General features: G+C 39.0%; 1 protein-coding gene and 1 long non-coding RNA gene across 8 annotated transcripts in view; both read right to left on the bottom strand.

Moving 5' to 3' along the window:
- Nucleotides 1-21,025, bottom strand: part of LOC146493618 (receptor-type tyrosine-protein phosphatase U-like) — a 260,603-nt gene that overhangs the window by 44,713 nt on the left and 194,865 nt on the right. For 3 of the 7 annotated variants that reach the window (XM_085147848.1, XM_085147844.1, XM_085147842.1), the window contains exons 13-17: nucleotides 17,575-17,611; nucleotides 7,648-7,786; nucleotides 5,301-5,330; nucleotides 4,701-4,861; nucleotides 4,182-4,369 (exon numbers count right to left, since the gene is read on the bottom strand). In XM_085147848.1, the coding sequence (XP_085003974.1) occupies nucleotides 4,182-4,369; nucleotides 4,701-4,861; nucleotides 5,301-5,330; nucleotides 7,648-7,786; nucleotides 17,575-17,611 (555 nt within the window). The remainder of the gene's footprint in view (nucleotides 1-4,181; nucleotides 4,370-4,700; nucleotides 4,862-5,300; nucleotides 5,331-7,647; nucleotides 7,787-17,574; nucleotides 17,612-21,025) is intronic. The other 4 variants (XM_085147845.1, XM_085147843.1, XM_085147847.1 and 1 more) reach the window with 2 other exon arrangements.
- On the bottom strand, nucleotides 9,827-17,568 carry LOC146493620 (uncharacterized). Its single transcript, XR_014871830.1, has 2 exons — nucleotides 17,175-17,568; nucleotides 9,827-15,352 (listed from the first exon to the last, which is right to left on the bottom strand). It is a non-coding gene; the product is annotated as an uncharacterized LOC146493620 (long non-coding RNA).

Here is a 21,025-nt window from a genome sequence, read left to right as displayed (position 1 = left end):
CTGAATCAATACTATAAGCGAGCAAGATGAAAAATAAATAAATAAATAAAGCATGGGCCTGACATGAGTGGTGTCGTATTCTTTTGCATTTTAAAAACCAGCCTGATCTCTCTGCTGTATCGGTGGGCACATCCAGGCTCTCATACTGAGGCACGCTGCCGCTCGTCTACAGCAGACCAATCTGTCCCGGGCAACGGGTGTTGAATTGGTACCACCTGACATCCGAGGCGAGCAGGAGAAGGAAAGATAATCTGAGGATTATATCAGTCACTGACATCAGCGCTGGTAATGCCTGATTTAATCCTGCTTAACAAACCTGTATTTGTCCAAAACTCCTCGTAGATTTTGGAAACAACATTCTGTTGACCTTCGTGGAGATTTATTCATTTCTGAAAGTATTTGTTTGAGACATTAAGGATTCTGGACTAAAGAAAAAAAAAGATAATGCTCGGAAATAATAGGAGTGTTGGAATGCCATTATATCAGTTTTCACTGACTCTGCCAGCGCAACAAATTACTCTAATCTTCCATGTAATTTTCAATAAAATATATATTTTGAAAAACTGCAAAAAGACATCAAAGGACAGACTTGGGGATTAAACCTCCTGTTACCATCCCATAATCTCATGGCACTGTATGGCAACTACGTGGGAAATGGAAGCCATTCTTCCTTGAAAGTAGTTGCCCCTGACTATATGAGTTCTGGAAATAAACTGAAAAAATGGAAACATTTTGGGTTTCCATGTTAAAAACCAATAAACCTCCAACAGTGAAAGACGAGTGAGACATCCTGCTGCAGTATTTCTTTCATCTTCTGATTCTCATATGAGTTTACTTTATCTCCAGTAGTTCGAAATTCCTGTCAAAACTTTTGGCAACATTTAATGTACATTTATTTGGGTATATATGATGACAGGAAAGTGAAGGGAGAGATGGGTGGATGACTTGATGTAAATGATGAACTCAAACCCAGGCCTCTGCAAACAGCCTTTAGCACCAAGCGTACCATATGACACACAAGTACACAAGATTAATCCATACTTGTTGTTTAAGATCAAACAACTAAGTATGATTGTGTCATTTTAGATTAATCATAAATAGTTTTTAAATATTAGATGGGGGATAAAACAATGAACTGTCAAACAGAATTATTCCCACTATATCTTTAGTTTTTAGTTTTTTTTTTTACTTATCTGTACATAGGACACATACTCTTTGTTCCACCTATGGAGTTATTCTATTTATTTATTTACCTGCAATTCTGACACTTTGAATTTCCTTGAAATGGAACTACAGCCGTGAAAGTTTTCACAGGACTTTCTGCAGTCTAAACAACTAAGTTCACCCAAAGATGCAATAGCTTATAGTGCCACCTTTAGCAGCAGAACTTGAAGTAACTGTTTTTGTATGACTTTATCAGTCTCTCACATTGTGAGCAGAGGTCGCTGAGGTTTGCGGGCCTTCATTTAATATATACAGCTCTCTCAGGTTCACTAGTCTTCCAAGAGATAACAAAATGACACAACATCACTTTTAAGTAGCCACGTCCTGGTGAAGGGGCACAGGTTCTATCCTCTAGTGTATTCACTGACTCTTGCTCCAGATGTTGACTTTCACAACACATACTGTACCCCACCTACCCCAGGGCCTGACTCATTCATAACCCCCCCACAATGCCTTGCAACATGTCTGATCAATGGCAGCAGCAGTGTGACCCTGTGGGAAATAAGGGTTATGAAGTCTGACAGCAGAGTGCAGGCTGATCCCCTTCATCTTGTTTATTTCTCCAGGCGATGAGGAGCCAGACTGAGGAGTGAAAAAGCAACCCATATATTGATTTTGGAGGAGGGGGGATTTGTTGGCCCCTCAGGTGATAGCTTAATGAATTGAAAAAGTGCATCTGGCTTCCTGCAGCTGTAGGTGCAGAGAAAAGAAAATTCCTATCACAACTGGATGATGTTGAGAATTTTATATTATATTAACCAGAACTCTGAGTGGCGTAACTTTGGAAATAGTAATTAGTGCTCTTATAAGAAGAATGTTTAGTATATATGCATTAACTCTGTAATGCAAATGAAGTCAAAAACATATTTTACTGCTCATGCTCATGAATATTCAAGACCCCATTTAAAATGCTTCAAAACAGACAGCACTGGTCTGGAATATTATACAGATGGGTCTGTACACTGTAACATATCGGGAATTTTGACGTGATGCTATCTGACAAATGATTCACTTATTTTTCTCAGCTACAAAAAAATAAATGAAATTTCACAGGTATGAGGCCCTTAGGTGTAATGTTCTTTAAAGAGGTGTGTTGACCAGTGACTTTTGCTCTGTGCAGGTTCTTCAACTTCAAGCTAACAAAATCAATTTGTCATGGAACTGGCTTTGTATACTAGAAGTTGACAGCAAACCAATAAAACAAATACGGAAGCATAATATGATTCAACACTTTGAAAGACTGTAACTTTGTCAAATCAAAAAAGAAAAAACCAAACAAAAACAGCCAAGACCAAAGGTACATATGGCTTGGCAGCTAGCACCAGGACTAGCGACAGGTCATAGCAAACGGTAGCTAGAGAGCATCTGGCAAAAATAGCTCAATTAATTAAAACAAACAAAAAAACACAAACTTGAATACAGAACTGAGTAGTTTGGAACTGATTTAATAGATAAATTGAGTAATAATTAGATGTAAAGTAATAATTAGATGCATGAGAGCAAACTAATGATTGGGCTAGCTAGCAGTAGAAATTTCTAGCTAGTAGAATAAATAATTAAAACTACATAAGTAATTTCTATCGTCTGAATAAACCATTGAATTTGATAGCTAATTTTCTAGAATATAAGATAAACTCTTAAAATGCCTGTCAAAAATGATCAACATTTTACTTACTTCAAAAGTGAACTACAACATTTCACATGTCTTGCTAGTAGGCCCATTTTGTGAACTTGTCAAGTCCTTGACCAAACATAATACTAAAGTCTTATAGGTAAAGATGACAGCAAACCAGACATGAATATCAGACTACGACAAACACAGGCAATGTCATTGCCCCCCCCCCCAAAAAAAACCTAACTTTAGGCTAGTCGGCTAATAGTCACAGAATTTTGCATTAACATTTAATTTACAAATTTCGTGGTAGTACTTCCCCTCTAGCTACAATACTGTAAAAAAGTCTTGTGCTACCCCTCATTCTTACATTGCTTTTTGAGGGACAACCCTCTTCTTTGATTTTTTACTTCCCTTTGTGTCATTCTTTGTCAAGATAAGCTTCAGTAGTGCAGAGGTACGGGTTCTATAAGGTCAATCCATAACTGATAGAGTTCCATCTTTGTGTTTTTTATCCAGTGACTTTTACTCCATTGGGATGAATATCATACCGAAAGATGAAGCCAATCAAATGCTTTCCAGGTGGTATTACCATGGTAGATCAAAATCTGACAGTATTTTTTGGCAATTTTAATTCCATTGATTTTGACAAGGTCCCCAACACCTCGGCTCAAATGCAGCCAAAAAACATGACTGCGTCGCCACCATGTTTTACAGACGGTTGTTGACACTCACTGCTGCACCTTATTCCTGGCATTTCCATTTAGACTGACAACAATTTTATCTCAAAATGTCACTTTTGGATTCATCATCGAATTGTTGCCACTGATTTTCAGTCAAGTTCTTGTGTAATGTGCCAATCTAACAGGACTGAATATAAAAAAGCCAAAGCCTAAAGAAAAACTTTGAAAGACCTTGAGAAACCCGGGAGAACCACAAGACCACTTTAAAATTTTATAAGAAAGTCTGGCTTTTTGGAAGGAAAATATGAATACATGAGGGGTAGTTTCAAACCTTTGCATCACGCTGTATGCTTAGAGAGAGAAGTATACAGTGTTGCACACTATATACCTTTGACTGTTAAATACTGGAAAACTGACATACTCATGGCTTATATTGTGTAGTCATATTTGTTAGTGTGGGTGTACATACTCAAAACAGGGATTGAGACACATTGGACTATGTGGATACCATTAAGCTAACAAAGTGGATTAACAATTTAAATAACTACATACATTTACAGATAGACAATTAAAATTGCAACATAACAAAAAACTAAATTTTTAGCTAAACCTAATGGAAAAAAAGCACAAATGAAATTGTGTGATTTTCATACATGCCTTACCTCATACTCTTGTTTGAAACCATATCCCTCAGCTGTCTTCATCTGGTTGATGTGCTGGAGGAGGTCAGCCACCCTTACAGCAGGATGGAGCTGACCCGTGTGATATGGCGAGCTTTTCCTCCGACAGTGACGTTGGGGTGAGCCTCCCAGTAAACTGCTAGACTCATTGACAGAGCTACGCTGCTCATCTGGGAACACAAACATACAGTTCAAGGCATCCAGCTGACACTGAGGATTCTGCGGCACATGCTCTGTTCTTTTTTATTAATGTAAAAAAGTCTAGGGGGCAGCTTAAAGGAAAAAGTCAGCATTTCTGCAGAGATGTGAGCGCTGACTGGTGCTGCAGTATATTCAAACAGACAAGAGCCTTTCAGGAGATTTCTCTGTCCGAAGCATCTTACGTTTTGACAGGACAGATTGGATATATGTTTGCAAACATGGCTGAAGGTCAGAAAGCAGGAAGCTGCATTCTCTCTAGACACTTTCTCAAAAGTACTCATGTGGTCCTTGCTGCCTTACTTCGAGCATTGCAGCCGTGGGCATCCATGAAGGAGTGGGCCATCCTCTCATCTTGCTGGAGAGTGCTCTGCTCTGTCATGCTGCAATCCAGAGAGCTCAGCTTCCGACTCTTCTCCTGCCTGTAGGACATGGCTGCCTTGTTTATGGCCACCTTCTTCCTACTGTAGAGAGGCAGGAAGAGAGGTGGGAGGATAGAGAAAGGCAGGGAGCAAATACAGACAGAGGATGGCAGAGAAGGTGAGAAGTGAGAGAAAGACAGGCAAAGAGATAAGGAATAAAGGAAAGGAGGGTGGGTGAGGAGATGAGAAATTGGAGTGAAAGGGAAATATAAGGGCCACAAGATTGAAACTGGACGAGGGGAAAAGTGAGATCTGGTGATAGCAAGAGTGTGTCATTGGTTGCAGTAAGGTTCTGCTGAAGTGGTGTGTGTGTGTATATGTGTGCTTGTTTGTGTGTTTGTGTGTGTTTGGTGGTGGGGTGGGGGGTCGATTTGAGAATGTGGTGGAGATAGCAATGCTTATTTCCACTCTAGTAATCCTGGGTCTACAAAGCAAGGGGAAAATGGCATCAGGGTGGAAGATGGAGAAAGGAGTAACTTACGGGTAGTAAGGGTAAGAATAGAAGTCCCTTCTGATTAGCATGAAGGAGGAGGAAAGGAGAGAGACAGAGAGTGAGGAGAAAAAAAAGAGAGGTGACGATGGTTTATCAAGATGGACATCAGAAAGATAAATGAAGATGCTCAGTGTGTTGGAATGTTCCTGGCTGGCCATCGTGAGGCAGAAGACAGGCTCACCTCATAACACAACTCACATTGGGACCAACAAAAGATTTTTAAAAATTTCAACTAATGGAGGTCTAAGAACAAAAGCATCATAAATAAAATTGATAGTATAGAGGTGTGTGTGCATCTTTCATTTGGATTAATCTTATTAAATACATTGAAGGTGCCTTATGTATTACATTTTAGGGAACTAAAAGGGTTTTTTTTTCTAAAGGAAAGATTAATCATATCACATTTTAAAAATCAACAAAGCTAGCTTTAAAAAGATCTGTATTCCGTCACTGCTTTGTTAATCACTGGATTTCCTTTGCGGGTCTGTGTTGTGTTTATAAGCAGACTGTGTTAGGGTTCCTTGGTTGTTGACCCAGTGCTTTGGGTTTACTTTGTGTTTTTGGAGTCTTATTTATTCGTTATGTTCTCTGTGTATTTTATATTTCCTAGTTTAGTTTGCTTACACCCTTGACTTTATTCAGTGTTTCTAGTTCAGGATGTCTTGGTTGTTATTTGGTTCCATTCATGTCTCGGTGTCCTTCCCTCAGCCTTCCCCCAGCTAGGTCTTTATGATTGTCCAATCATGTCTGTGTGGGTGTGTCTGGTTTTTCTCACCCTTTCTCGTCATTTGTCCCTTTTGTCCCTCACTCTCTCTTTCCTCCCTCTGTTCCCTGGGTTCTATCAGTCTGCGTCTCAGTGTGTGTGCTCCCTGTACTTCCTGTTTTACTTTGATAATCTCCTGTTCAGTGTCCATCATGTTCAGTTTCGCTTCCTGTGTTAGATTGTTGATTTGATTGATTTGTTTTAGTTCATGTGAAACTGATCTAACAGTTAAGTAGTGTTGCGAAAAACAAAATATAAAATTTGACTCATTTTTCATGAAGTTACAATAAGAAGAATCACAACTATCCAAAAACAACTGACTTAATCTATGAGATATAAAAAGCAATTAATAAAAAAGCGGTATTTTAAATTGTATGCTCAAAAAATATCTAATCTAATCGAATCGAATCTACCTGACTGTGGCATCTAAATCTATCAAGACTTTTCCATTTTTCATATATTTTAGCTTAATATTTAAGTTGATTTCATCCTTAAATGATGGATTCATTTTTTTTAACACTTGTTTATTTTGCTCTTAGGTTCATTAGCTTTGAGTGAGCCTGATTAAACATAATGAGCTGTTGTCTCCTCCACCTTCACTTCGCAAGTGTTCCCATTAATATCACAAAGTTTAAAGTTGGTTTAAAGCTGAAATGTGGCATGCAGCAAGCACATCCTTTGTTTTTGACTCCTGTCTGCATTTAACCAGCACTCTCCTGAATATGCCACTATGCAGGGATCTCTGATATTCCAAATGATAACTGAAAACATTAATGTATACAGTCTCTCTTTGTACATGCAGAGAGATAATATCGTGTGCCTAAATATAAACAGGTCTGCTCCCATTGCACCCGTACGGCTGTCTAGTTTCTATTGTGGTGGCTAGATTGGCCCAGTGAATCTTATCAGTCACCGCCTTCCTCCAGACATCCCCATTCATTCTCCCTCTATTCACAGCAAAAAAAATTCCTCAGGGCTGAGGAGCCCACCCCTACCCACTGCCTCAACAAAAAAAAGCAAAAAAAACAACCTTCCTAACCAATTACTAGCCCATCCACTGGCACCTCACAGCTGCTTGCCTCATGTAATTGAGTGGGCAATGGAATAACATGCCCCTTGATGAAATATTTCACACTCAGATGAGTGTTCCACTATTGCCCAGCGAGCAAAGGAAGAATACACTGCAGGTGCGATCGACGACAGAGGTAATTTGCAGGTGGAAAGCAGCCAGCGATTCCAGTGCGAACAGGCTGCATTTGAATGTGTTCAGCCAACACGCAGACCTTGAAATTAAAAGATGAGATGAGAAACACAAAAGCTCGGCTGAGGCAGCAGTGGGAGAGTTTAGGATTAATGCTCTACCATTCCACTAACTCTGGTTGTAATTCACTCTCACTGCCAAATGCTTTCCTCAATAGACCCTAGCTGCCAAGTGGGATAGAGATAAATTTACTCCTCTGGATGGCCTATGCAGGAACAATAAGACTTCAAACCATAAATGTTTAACCGTGAAAAGCTCTAACCCATCTCATGTCGGCTGGCCGGCACACAAACATTTTCGCAGCCACTCACCCCTTCTTGACGATAATGACGATGGCCCCCAGCAGTAGAATGAGGACCACGAGGCCGCCGGCGCAGGCTCCAAGGATCAGACCCATGTCCTCAGCATGCTGGGATACCTCCAGAGCCCTCTTCGAATCCTTACAAGCAGCTGCAAATTAGCCATGATGGACAGGTGAGGAAGCGAGAAATTTACAAAGACAGCCTCCACTATCAATAATTATTCATTTCTAAATGCAAACTCTAGGCGCAACAGTTAGTGATTCAGTGTCAATAAATGATCGATTTTGGATCATTACCATAAGCAAACAAAACCGTAAACACAATTGACTTTCTCAATCTGCTGGAATCTTGTATTGATTTTTGGCACACCACAGGATTATTATCACAAACAGAATGTAAATGTTGACTCACCGCAATGACCAAGAAAAGATGATTTACTCATACAACTCAAGCTTGAAATGACTGATTTATAACAGCAGAAGGATGGAGTGGACTGTTCTGGCTCTGAGCTCAAATTTGCTACAAATCTGGAAGTGATAAGTAAAGTATCTCGCAGAGCCTACAGGTAGATGTTGATGTGGTGGAGGAGTTATGACGACACAGAGTGAGGGAGGGATGGGAAATGAAGGTGTGTGGTACATGACGTTGTATAGCTAAAGTCGTGGAGTAGCAGATTTCTGTTCATGAGATGGAAATATTAGATTTTTAACTTTTTAATTTTTTTCTTGGATTTTGAAAAGATAACATTTTACAAGATAACATTAATCCTTCAGAGGTGGAAAAGGAGGACATACTGTGGAGGTCCATTTATTTGTATTTCCCTGTTTTGACGTTGTGACAAAACAGGTAATAATCTTCGAGTGCATGCGCTGCACCTCCTGGTAAATATAACTCATCTGCGTCCTGGTGTGCTGACATAAGAAGCGATCGTGCACTTAATGTTGCTGTTGATCTTTTTGCTCCATATCTTTATAAAAGCTTTCTCTTTTCTGTGTATTAGTTAGGGTGATGGAGTTGTTCTTGAAAATGTCATGTGTCAATGGAAAATTGTACTTAGTAGTCAGTATAATCTTTTAATGATATAAGTTTGAAGATGGTAGAATACTGCATGTAATCATTTGTGTTTAGAAGTATATAGTTGGTGGCATATTGAAAGAATGTCTCATCCCAGGAGGTCTGTAACATTCCAGGGTGTTCTGGCGTTCACCCCCACATCCTAGGAGCATGGGAAAGGTTGTACCTTGTCTTATTGTTTTACGGTAGGATTAACGTAGCTATGTCAGTTTTAGTCTAAGTGCCTTTTTTACATATAGATGAACTGTTGGATTTTCCAGACCAGCAGGTTTAGGGAAGTCATCTATGGGGTCACACTCTTCCCACACACACACACACACACACACACATGTACACCTCCACATTCCAATGTAAGGAACAAACGCTCACTGAAGTGTATAAATAAAGGACCAGGGCAGTCCTCAGTGCTTAGTCTCTGAGCCTCACTCTTGGAGTGTGAGTTCTGGAGGCTGCCCTTGCTAGCAAGAAAATCTGTGTGTTTCTCTTCTCTGATTCTCTACTGAAGAAGTGTTTTAGAATATATCTCTTAACATTATGCTATCAAATATGACGCTCAGAAAATTCAAATGACAGGTAACCAGAGAGATGGATTCCTTAGGGTCTTTCTCACTCGACAGCTTCTGAAAAACATCACATACGGATAATATTCCCTCCCCTGCAATTAACTTGAGTTGACACATTTTTTGTGCCATTGTTTGATTTAAAATTCAACCGTACGTCTTCTATAGGTGAAAGAGTACATTTGAGTAAACAAAGTCGTCACTCTTTATTGAATCTAGATTAATGACTGGGGTAGTGTTTCACATTAAAAAAAAAATCATCTAATTATGGAGGATTGCTAGAGGGAAATGCAAAGCAAGATTTACCTGATATGGCATCCTATCCTAATTGTATGCATTTCAGATTAATTTGGGTTGAGCAGCCTGCTGAGAACAGCTTCAAAGAATCTGCATTAAATGCTTCAAAGATGGCCCAATATGAACTAATTCATATAATGTTCAGTTATGCATTCAAACATTATGGCCATGCTAGAAAGATTAAAGAAACTATTCGAAAGGCTGATATAAGCAAAGCTGAGTATTGAGGGAAGTTCAAAGTTATGCAAGACTGTCTCGGGCTAACGTGCATGGTCGTAAACAAGCAAGCCAGTGTCTCATCATTAAAATGACTTGTTGTACTTAATCGCTAGAGGCTGCCCAAAAATAAAGCCCTTACTAGAAGATATTTGGAAAGGCTTGAACAGCGTTCTCATGCGCTGACATCAGTGTCGTGAATACTCAGCTTCTCTACAAAGAGAAGCTAAACATACTTGGCTTGGGAGAAAGGATGCGGGGTCGGTTATCTCACTGAGCTGATGCAAGCTCTCAATCAGGCTGCTATTTCCTTCCAACCCATATGTCACATTCACATGTCTGTCTGTGCTGCCATCTGAGCTAGACAACAGAGCGGAATTCTTCTCTCTCCATGAATCAGCAGAGCTCCCTGTGGTGTTTTATCAAAAGGTGAAATATTGTTATTAACTATCAATGAATTGAAGAAGTATTATTGCACTCGTGACATTATTAACAAGCCACCTCTTGCTGATGAGAAAACAAATAGAGTTGGGAATGAGAGAAAATACAGAGAAATGTAATCATCACGGGGTCCTGAGCCTGTCTCAGCGTGCTTGGCAGAGCAGGATAAAGGCTCAACAAAGCAAAGATGTTTCAAATTGAAGTTAGTGCCTTCTACCGAAAAGACTTGTGTGTATGCGTGTGTGGAGTGCGGTGGGGGTGTTTGCAGTGAGGCAGGATGCTGAGTTTGGCTTGATAAGCTGTGGATTGGTGGTGACTATAGCTCCTGGCAGAGAATACAGCAGCCTGACAGACTTGCCATAATCACGCAAATCACACTGGGTGAGTCATTCTGTCTTTAGAGGCATATTTAGAAAATGGCTAGAATGGTTGAATTCATGCCAGTGGTCATCAACAGGAAACCATGGGTGCAGTAAATGGCACGTCTTGCCATCATTTATAATTTCCTTGTGTCGGTTTACCATTTATCAGGCAGGACGCATTTGGCTAGGATTTAGTATGCACATAATATAAATCCAACAAACTGGAAAAAGACTGCAATGGACTATAGCGTGCAGGTAAATTCAGTACAACAGCAAATGTCACAGTCTCCACTTTTTGCAAAGACTCTTTCATAAAATTCGTTGCTATCCTCCTTCGCTGAACTATCCAAACTCTTGTGCTTTGCTCTGTTTTCAGTCAATGTTAAGACAAAGTCAAGGAAATTAATCTTTTGTAACTTACATTATTTGTCTGAAATAAGTTATGAAACAAAAATGTAACAAAAAGTGCAGAAACAAATTTAAGAAGTAGCACTCAGAGTGCAAACCTGTGCCAAGGCAGCTCACTCCCGTTAACATACTGGGCAGCTAACGAGGCACATCATTCTCTGTGTCATGACAATACTTTCTTTAAGATATAACGTATTCTGGGATCAATTTGAAAGGAAGGATGTGAAATAGGAAATTGAGTTTAGAGGTCAAATGTGACAAACTATAACGTGATATTTAGAATCCTCATATACCATTATCCTTTCCTAAATGCTGCCAATACAAAGACAGGCAGTAGAACTTTAAGCGTTGTGTTAAAGATAAGAGACAGTTTATCAATTTATTTTCCTCATTTGACCCTAAAGAGGATGTCAGAGGCCCAAAGTAACTTGATATTTAAGATCTCCATATACCATTCTCCATATGTTGCCAATAAAAACAATGGCATTAAGGAAAAAAAATCTTTATATAGCATATCTTAAGATCAATCTGTTGACCTTAAAGGAGAGGTCAAAGGTCAGATGTGACATGATGTTTAAAATCTTTATACTGCACTTTCTATATGTTGACAATAACCACCACACTTGTAAGAATATAAGGCAAATTTAAATGGATTGTTACCATGACTCCACTCTACAGCCTACAAATTTTTATCAGAATTCAACTAAAACTTTCTGAAGACAGACAGAATGACACTGACACTACCTAAAACATAACCCTTGGAGGCAGTAACTAGAAAACATCACAACAGTACAACAGTACCTTCCGATTAGTGGGAAAAAACATAATTGCAAAATGAACCGCAACCAGTAAGTAAGAACTTTTATCTCCAGGAGATAAACTCAGAGAGGGAACGAAAAGCACTTATGCATAGTGTCAACACACTGCATTGCCTTAATACAGACTGGAAGAAAATTCAGCATAGAACAAATTGGAATACGTTAGCCAATAAGAAGCCAGAGCAGAAGAATGACAAATGTTATTAGACTGAATGCTAAAGCAGATTTCATCAGGAGATGTAGGAAGTGTCGACTCTGCATTAACAGCAAAACAACATCAGCAGCAGCTTAAAAAAGGAGCAGATCAGAGACCCTCATGTGACAAAATACACACTTTCCTGGTCACATATTACTTGAAGCTGCCAGATAAAAAAAAGAAGAAGTTGTTTTTAAAAAAAGATCTGCGTCCCTCGATACCTGCGGTAAATAAGAAAAAAAGTTATTTAAGAATTGATGGTGTGATGTGATTCCATTCAGCTGTCAAACCGATTTTAAGCAGAAATCTCAAAAGCTAAATGTAAGATTCACGCCTTTCTTGTGGCTGAGCTGAGGTGAATAAACACCTCCTCTTGTCACAGAATAAGGTGTCTTCTTGAGACAACTTGATGTTTAATGAAAATGTTATTGTTCTGCACAGTTGGCCAATGGAATATTTCTGGGGACAAAAAAAGAAGAGAAAAGCACCAAAACACCAGGAAGTAAAAAAAAAAAAAAAAACACACCCTATAATTGGTGTCTTGGTGACATAAGAACCTGCAGAAATGGTCTTATAGGGACCTCCAAGAGAGGTTTAGTAATATCAGCAGGTTCTCTACCATATGCACAAATACAGTACAAAATATGCCTCCAACCCACCTCTTCTGCTTAAGTGGCAAGCTGGCAGACAATAGTATGGCAGAATTCTTTGATGGCTTAATGTCACTTCTCATATGAAAGAGTTCACAGGGAAGATAATGCAATTTAACTGCCACCGTTCTCTAGAGCATTACTAACTTGAAGCATAATTCAGCAGAGAAGAAGGCTGGAAAAAGTTAATTTCACCTGCTGTATCTCTCCCATCCCCTGATTGTTTGAACTGAAAGGCTTCTATCAGTGTCTGCCTGTCAAGCAAACACTCCTGGTCGCTTCCTCTCTCAGGCACAAGGGGCGGTGGGGGGAGGGAACCTTGTTGCACTGTGGATTTCAAAGCCATCAAAGCCCAAGGAGAGGGGAGGTTGCCAAAATGTCAGTGTCAGTGATTCAAGAGGTACTGAGTGAGAACAGTGATGCATGTTTGCTTTCACCTTTTCTCTACTGTCTCGGGGCTGTGGGCAGATTGGCAAGAGAGCTTCCTCCCTGCAACACCCAAAGCAACACTAAGGCCGTGTCAAATATCCTAAGCCTGATCCAGAACAACTGACAAACTCCCTGACATGCACCCTGCACCACTGAAGCACAAAGGATGTAGTGGTAGTAGTGGTTACGTTTACCTAGAGATTTACTTTGACTTATTCAACATTATGGTGACAAGAAAAAGATGACTGGCACCCTCTGAGTCCCCTCAGTGGTGGTGCTAATGTTTATATAAACTGCTTCTGATATAACTTTTACTGCTTATAGTCATAATGATGGATTCCACAAATAACTGTGCATGTATGAGCAAATAAAGTGCAACATAAATACATAAATAGTGTATCTGAAAATATTAATAAGCTGACAACTGTAAATTTAGATTTTCCTTTACATGGTTTTGCTTCAACTTGATATAAGTTTGAACAAAAGCTGACACACTGAAGTAGAAAAAAAAGGTTTTCAGATGATTTGCTGAATTCTTCAATACAAATAGGTACAACTGCTCGTTGACACAAATATCAGCCAATTATAAGACAGCAAATCAACATGTTCAGGCATGTATACATGATCACGATCATGGTGGGGAAGAAAAGCGATTTAAGTGAATCTGAATGTATGCAGCATGACACCAGACACAGTGGCTTGAATGTTGTGGACCACTCTGTCTATTAGACCACTAGATCAGCAATCACACTAGATATTACTGATCTACTGGAATTTTTTGCCACACATTTTTATAGATTTATAGAGAAAGGTCCATGAAAGAGAACGTATCCAGTGAGCAGCAATTCTCTAGGAGGAGACAAGGACAATGGCCATACTGCTTTGAGCAGATAGGAAAGCAACAGTAACTCAAATAGCCGCTCATTATAACCAAGGTAAAAAAAAAAAAAGCACCTGAGTGCATAGCAAGCCAAACCCTGAAGCTGGTCAATACAGCAGCAGACTGTACGGGGTGTTGCTGCAATTTGGCTCACGAAATTTGGGCAAGAGAAGATTGCAAAAACGTTGCCTAATCTGATGACTCTTGGTGTCTGCACGGGTGCAGAATTTTTTTCATTTAGAGGCCACTAAAAATGGTGGCACACCAAAAACAGAATTTCCCATTTTATTTTACTATTTTGCTATTTTGCTGTCAAATATAGATTACTTGAAAAATATGACAAAAAAGAGAGAAAGAAAAGAATGATATGACTAGTTAATTTCCTGATATTAAAATTGATATCACTGAAAACAGGTACACATGACAACCAAATAAGATTTTGAAATCAATAATAATGTTTCTTTAAAGTGACTGATTGATTCAATGGAGGGGCCAGCAAATTTTAGGGGGTGGTCAGCAACAATTCCTATGTAATATATAATGTAGTACCCAAGGCAAACTTTGAGATCTTGTCCTAAATTATTTGTCAATTCGTTTCACACATAAATAAGAGGGAAAACATTTCTTGAGGGAAAGAAACAAACTCATATGTACAAGTTTTATTGTGACCTGTAGAGGTCCACGTCTAGAATGAGCTCATTAAAAAAATCTTTCTCTGTCTTCAGGAACAGCTGAACAGGAACTGGCATTTTCAAAATCTACTATAGTGTCACATGTAAAGTATACTTTCCAATTTATTCAGAATACGATTTCCATGTGTCAGTGTCTTGATTGGTATTATTATACTGTAAGATCTTTAAACTAATTTTAGGACATTTTTGAGAACGTACAGTATTATAATGATGTTTGAAATGATACATTTGTATTTTTAGGTGTTTTATCTGATATTTGGAATTATTGGACAGCTTGAAATTACATTTTAATTGATTTGTAAATAACCTTAAACTGAACTGCAAGTGATGTCCATCTCTTTATCACCACAGTGTACCCATCTTCTAATGGCTGCTTCCAACAGCATGACATGGTAAGTCACAAAGCTTTAATCATCTCATACTGGTTTCTTGAACATTCAGCTCAATTATATTCATACAGCGCCAAAGCACAACAGTCACTCAAGGCACTTTATATTGTAAGGTAGACCCTACAACAATACATACAGAGAAAAACAACAATCATATGACCCCCTATGAGCAAGCACTTTGGTGACAGTGGGAAGGAAAAACTCCCTTTTAAAAGGAAGAAACCTCCGGCAGAACCAGGCTCAGGGAGGGGCGGCTATCTGCTGCGACCGGTTGGGGTGACATGACAATTAGTTGCGCTTATCTGTACTCTAGTCAGTGTTGGGACTAACGCGTTATTAAGTAACGCGTTACAGTAACTACGTTATTATTGTGGTAACGAGCACGGTAACTAGTTATTATGCCAAAATCAGGAACGCGTTAGTCGTTACTGGGATTTAGATAGGGTCGTTACTCGTTACTTCGTGTGGTGGCTATCGCGGAGCTTCCACAGATTCAGTAACATTAGCAAGTGGTGGAGGCCAGCAGGTGGATGAGAGAAAGGGGACGCAGAAGGAAAAGAGACCCGAGGCAGCCGCCGGTCCGAGTGTGAACTGAACTTCAGGTAAGAAGTTATGACCTGCAGGCTATCTGGGTCAGATATAAACCAAGTTTAGGTGGAGTTTATTTTCGTTATTCTGACTTTTTCCGTACTGCGTACTAGCTAGCATGACGGAGTTTCTATACAGCTGGGTGGGTGCTATGAAGTTAATGATGTTGAACTTTATTTTGTTCATAAGTTATTAGAGTTGCCAACCGTCCCGTCTGGTATTCCAGAGAAAATATTACGCGTTTCTTATTGAGGCGAAAAGGAACAGTTTGTCCCGTAATTCAGCTACAATGAAAAAGGCACAAAGCTGGAGTTATTCTGTGTTTGCTGCACAGCTGCCTCTTCTTCTTTCATTCTCCCCCCTCCCTCTCCCGTTTCTACTTCAATCATGAAAACTGATCAATGATCAGCTGATCGGCTCTCTTGTTTGTTTATCGGTCACTTTGCGCCAGAAAGAGGAAACCAGCCGATGTCGCGTTAAACAACAGCAGCACGTTTAAGCTTGATCAGCTGTTGTTAGAACTTATTTAATATTAATTTCTAGTATCAGCTGATGTTTGCTGGAGCCACAGCTGCAAAATAGCTGCTGGTCATGATGTCGGTTTGGTTATCTGGTGAGAGGGAAACATGAAGATGAAACCAGGAGATGTCCTTACTGAATCAGAGCTGAACAGGTGATGGAGAAACAGGTTTACCTTTTAGGTGACATGAATGAGTTGAAGGGAAGTTATGAACTGATTCTGAGAAACAGATAACCCCAGGATCCTTTTTAGGTAGCTGACAGCTGGTAACTGTGCAGGGGCGGATCTAGCAAAGTTTTGCCAGGGGGGCCAGGTAGGGCATTAACAGGGAGAGGTGGGCACAAAGAAATACTTTTCTTTCTTATTCTCATTTAAAATGTCTAGCTTTTAAAAAATAATTATCTGAATCTTACTACAAACGATTGATAGATTGATGCATATGTACCATCAAAACAGTGTACATCACTGTCACAACAGCGTTTGTTTTCATTCAAGGCTTTATGATTTTTCCTATAATGGCGGGCCGGTCTCTAGTCAAAATGCCCGGGCCAATTTTTTGTCCCCGTCCAGCCCTGTATGCAGCTCATCTGCAGTCTGGTGTTACCTACATCTTCCTATTCAGAAGAATTTCCGAGTTCTGAGTACAATCGAAAGCACCACGACTGCAGTTTTTGTGTTGGATGTAAAAGGCGCACATGACGCTGTGACGTAGGCTAGTATCATGGCAGCAGTCAATGACGGTCCAGGCGTGGGATTTCTCTCGTGGAAATATGCACATTATCTTTTCCTTTCTATTGGTAGGTGGCACAGTGCACTTGTGGCAAGTAAGCAAGCTAGAAGACTGGCAAAGTTATGGAAGCAACACATTAACAAGAGAATTCTGAGTAAAACCAAAGTTACTTTCCCTAGTAACTAGTTACTTTGAAAGTAACGAGTAACTTGAAGTAACTGAGTTACTTTTGATAGAAGTAACTAGTAATGTAACTAAGTTACTATTTTAAAGTAACTTACCGAACACTGACTCTAGTGGCCTCCACAAACACCAGATCTCAATTGAATAGAGCATCTTTGGGATGTGGCAGAACAGAAGATTAAAGTCATTGATGTGCAGCTGATGAATATGATGTGCTGGTGAAATGGGAAGTGAGTATATAGCCACTGCTGTGTAACATATGGGTGGCCTTAAAGTGGCTACATGCACTTATTATCTATCTCCAGGAACCACGGATGTCTGTCATAGAAAGAGCCAGAGGCTCACCAAAGTCTTTAGAGGTCAACCACTGGGACCATGTATGTCATGGAATATATCAAACAGCATTTATGGCTGTAAATAGTTATTTCTGTATTTAAGTAATTCTGAAGTGATAACTAATGTGTGATATTATAGCTTATTTGGTGTGAAAATGTAAGTTTTACCTTTGCGAGCAATCCGAATGCAGTTTATTCTGGTCTCCTGTGGATGAAGAAAAAACTGAGTGAATCATAAAGACACACACTCACAGACATCACATTGCTTCTTAATTATGAGTCATTCTGTTAAAAACAACCACCTTGTGTAAAATGTAAAACACATGCAGCCCAAACCACTGCTGTGTGGAGAAAATAATTGAAATTTCCAAGTGCATGACAGCTCCCTGTGATGTGCGCAACCTCTGCTCCCCTTCACAATGCGAAGCCACTCCTTCCCAAAACAGCCATCTCTGTCCCACAGACAGAGGGGCAAGTTTCCAAATTAAGATTTAAGGAAGCTAAATTAGCCTTTATGGGCAATTATGCTAATCTGTGCTCTAAGATTGGATTCTGACCCTTTCACCTAAAACGTTTGCCAAATTGCCTTTTATAATTGGAAATTTGTTTCAAGTGGATTCTCATCTTCTTCCATCTTTTATAGTGACAGATAAGTTATATTTACTTCCTCCCAGAGGTTATTAAAGCAGCGAAAGGTAGTATGTCATGAGCTAGCCTATCCTCTGTCAAGATGGGATGTAGGTCTTCTGAAACAAAAATGCAAACAACATGCAAGCAAAGTAAGTGATTGATATGAGCTCTAAGTCATCATGTGCAATGACCCTGACCCTAACACTTTTTCTTCATACTTAGCGGACAAAAAACATGCATCTGACTTGCAAGATACAAGTATAGTAGCAAGTATTCTGCCAAGTTAGCCATGTTATTAATAACATATCATTAACGTAAAGAAAACTCTGGAGCATACTAAACTCAGTGTCAGCTGGTGGTCTTGTGGTGTAATAGGAGAGCAATGCAGACTCTGTATATGCATTTATACATTGATGCTGGCGTTGGCCTCCTGCATATCTTAATCTGCATAGGTTAAGTCCAATCTTAACCTACTCTGAGATTAAAAGCAAATAAATCCATCCAGTTTTAGCCTGATATATCTCAATATCTACTCTCCATTTAGTTCTCGATTTGTTTCTTTAGCCATTATATGCTTTCCTGTGTTCATAGGATAGTTGCTACTTTTGTTTTCTATAACATTCGAACTTTGCACACAGATTTATTTATTAATGCATTAATTTTTATAATCTCTTTATAAATTTATTAAAACTTCTTAACTGAAAACAGATGCCTGATGCTAAACACATGGTGCTGAATGTTGATCCTAAAACCCAAAAAATAAGCATAAAGGTGCTAAAGGCTTTAACGGCTGAAAGAAAATTATATTAGTTACAAGCTCCCACGGCTTGTTTACTGTGGATAATAACTCTCATATGACTTATTAGTAGTGCTTAATAATGTGTTAAAATCAAGAATAAAATAGAGGATTGTTTCAGTTTTAGCAGCATAATTAATAAAACTGCAATAACAAAATGATGGCAGTCAAAGAGTGGCGTCACAGAGGTTCCTTGACACTGCATGACTTTTGGAACAGACTGGTTAGCAGGCAAGTTACATATGGAGCTAATGAGTAATAGCTTGCATAAACTGGAGACACGTATAGTTGACATTTAACCAAGAAGCTGAAGTCAGCACCGTCTAGAAAAGAAAGGCTCCCAACCTTTCTTTTGTGCAATAATATTTGCTGAAGTGATCAAAAGTGATAATAAAAATGTAAAAAGAAATACATCCTTTAGCTTAGCAATGCTAGCTATTTTTTGAATTTTTTAAATGTATTTATTTAAAAGGGACATATTAGTTAACATATATCCATGTAAATATGCCAGATTAAGCCAGAAGGCTACATCTGTCCATATAAATATCAGCATAAGTGACACGTAACCCCACATAAACACATTTAACAGGGGGAGATTTCGTTGTACATGACCATAAATGGCTATTCTATTCTATTCTATTCTACTCTATTCTATTCCGAGATCTCAGCATGCTGATGTTTTCATGTTTCAATTCACAGATATTTTGGCAGTAATCAAGATTTTTCTAAAGTGGCCCCTACAAAAATAACAGACGGGGAAAAAAAACACTTGGAAAAGTGTGTTTGTTTCCTGGTTATGTGTTTCACAATAAACTGGCAACACCAGTCATGCGTCTTTCAAGCCCCACTGACAGCATATCTGCCAAAGCAATTACGGTTTCAATTCAGTGGCAGCTCATGGTCCACAGTATGCCCCGTACATCTAATTTATCCAGAGTAATTGTCGAAATAATTAGGTTTTTTCCCTCTTTCTCTCGGAGCTGCCCATCGCTCATGAAACACAGCTACAATTTAGAAAACAGACTTGAGATTTTTTTTTTTTTTCCAGGACAAAAAAGAAAAGTGCAAAGATGAATTATAATATTCGGATTTCTAAAAGCTGCTGCGCCAAAAGACGCTTTCGATTGATTTTAGAGACAGAATCATCTCAAATGCCAGGTCACAATGAGAGAAGCTAACTGTTGACATCAGTGATTTCACTTGGACAGGCAACATCTTGTTTTTCACTAGGACCAGACACTGACTGTATTCATTTATTCTTTTAAGCTCTTGAGGTCCACCCAATTAGACAAACACTGGTTGCATCCTGTAAGGACTGAGACAGCTGGACAAGTGTATAGCTGAGATGGTGGAGACAGGTAGGCATGCATAACAGCCATATGTGCCTAATGATTTAAAGAGCATTTGCTTTCAGTGTTTCTGTGGCTGCTGTCCAGCACTTTCCTTGTTAATGCTTCAGTCATTTTTTCAATAGCTTGAGGAGTTTCTTTTCCGATCACTTTAAGTCTGGGGGAGAGTGTTTGACTTTTTTTCCCCACACAAAATTTACTTTTAAAGAGCTTAAATATGAGGCAATCTGGCAACTGAAAGATTACTAATGAAAATAAAAGGTGCAAACTCTATTCCACAAGTAATTATCTTGTAAAAAAATTCAGCCACTTTGCTCATGTAATGTCTTTAAGTGTTTTAGGTAGAAAAAGGTTTGCCTTTCCATTTTCAATGACAAATAATGTACGATTAAAAAGTCTAAAAATAGGGGCTAATTTAGGCTTTCTAAAAGGCAGATCATACAGTAATGTGCCAAATTCTTGAGTCACCCCTCTTTATATTCTGCTTCCAAACTTTATTTACATTTTTAAAGTAGTTTTGAGCAATAGTTTTCTAGTCTTTCTGAATATCTTTCAAATTTTCCTTTCAACACTGTCTGCTTTTCATTCAGTTTTAGTCCAATCCTTGCTTTATGCACTATATTTCCAAAAGTATTTGTTCATCTGCCTGCACACACATATAAACTTGAGTGCATTCAATTCTTGATCCATTGGGTTTAATGTGATCATGGCCCACCCTTTGCAGCTATATCAGCTTCAACTCTTCTGGAAAGGCTTTCCACAAGGTTTAAGAGCATGATTATGGGAATTTTTGACCTCTCTTCCAGAGAAATATTTGTGATATTGGACAAGAAGGCCTGTCTTG

This window comes from Neolamprologus multifasciatus, chromosome 22 (genome assembly GCF_963576455.1).
Source record: "Neolamprologus multifasciatus chromosome 22, fNeoMul1.2, whole genome shotgun sequence".
Taxonomy (NCBI): Eukaryota; Metazoa; Chordata; class Actinopteri; order Cichliformes; family Cichlidae; genus Neolamprologus; species Neolamprologus multifasciatus.
The sequence above is the reverse complement of the archived record's forward strand: the minus strand, read 5'-3'. Positions and strand labels throughout refer to the sequence as shown.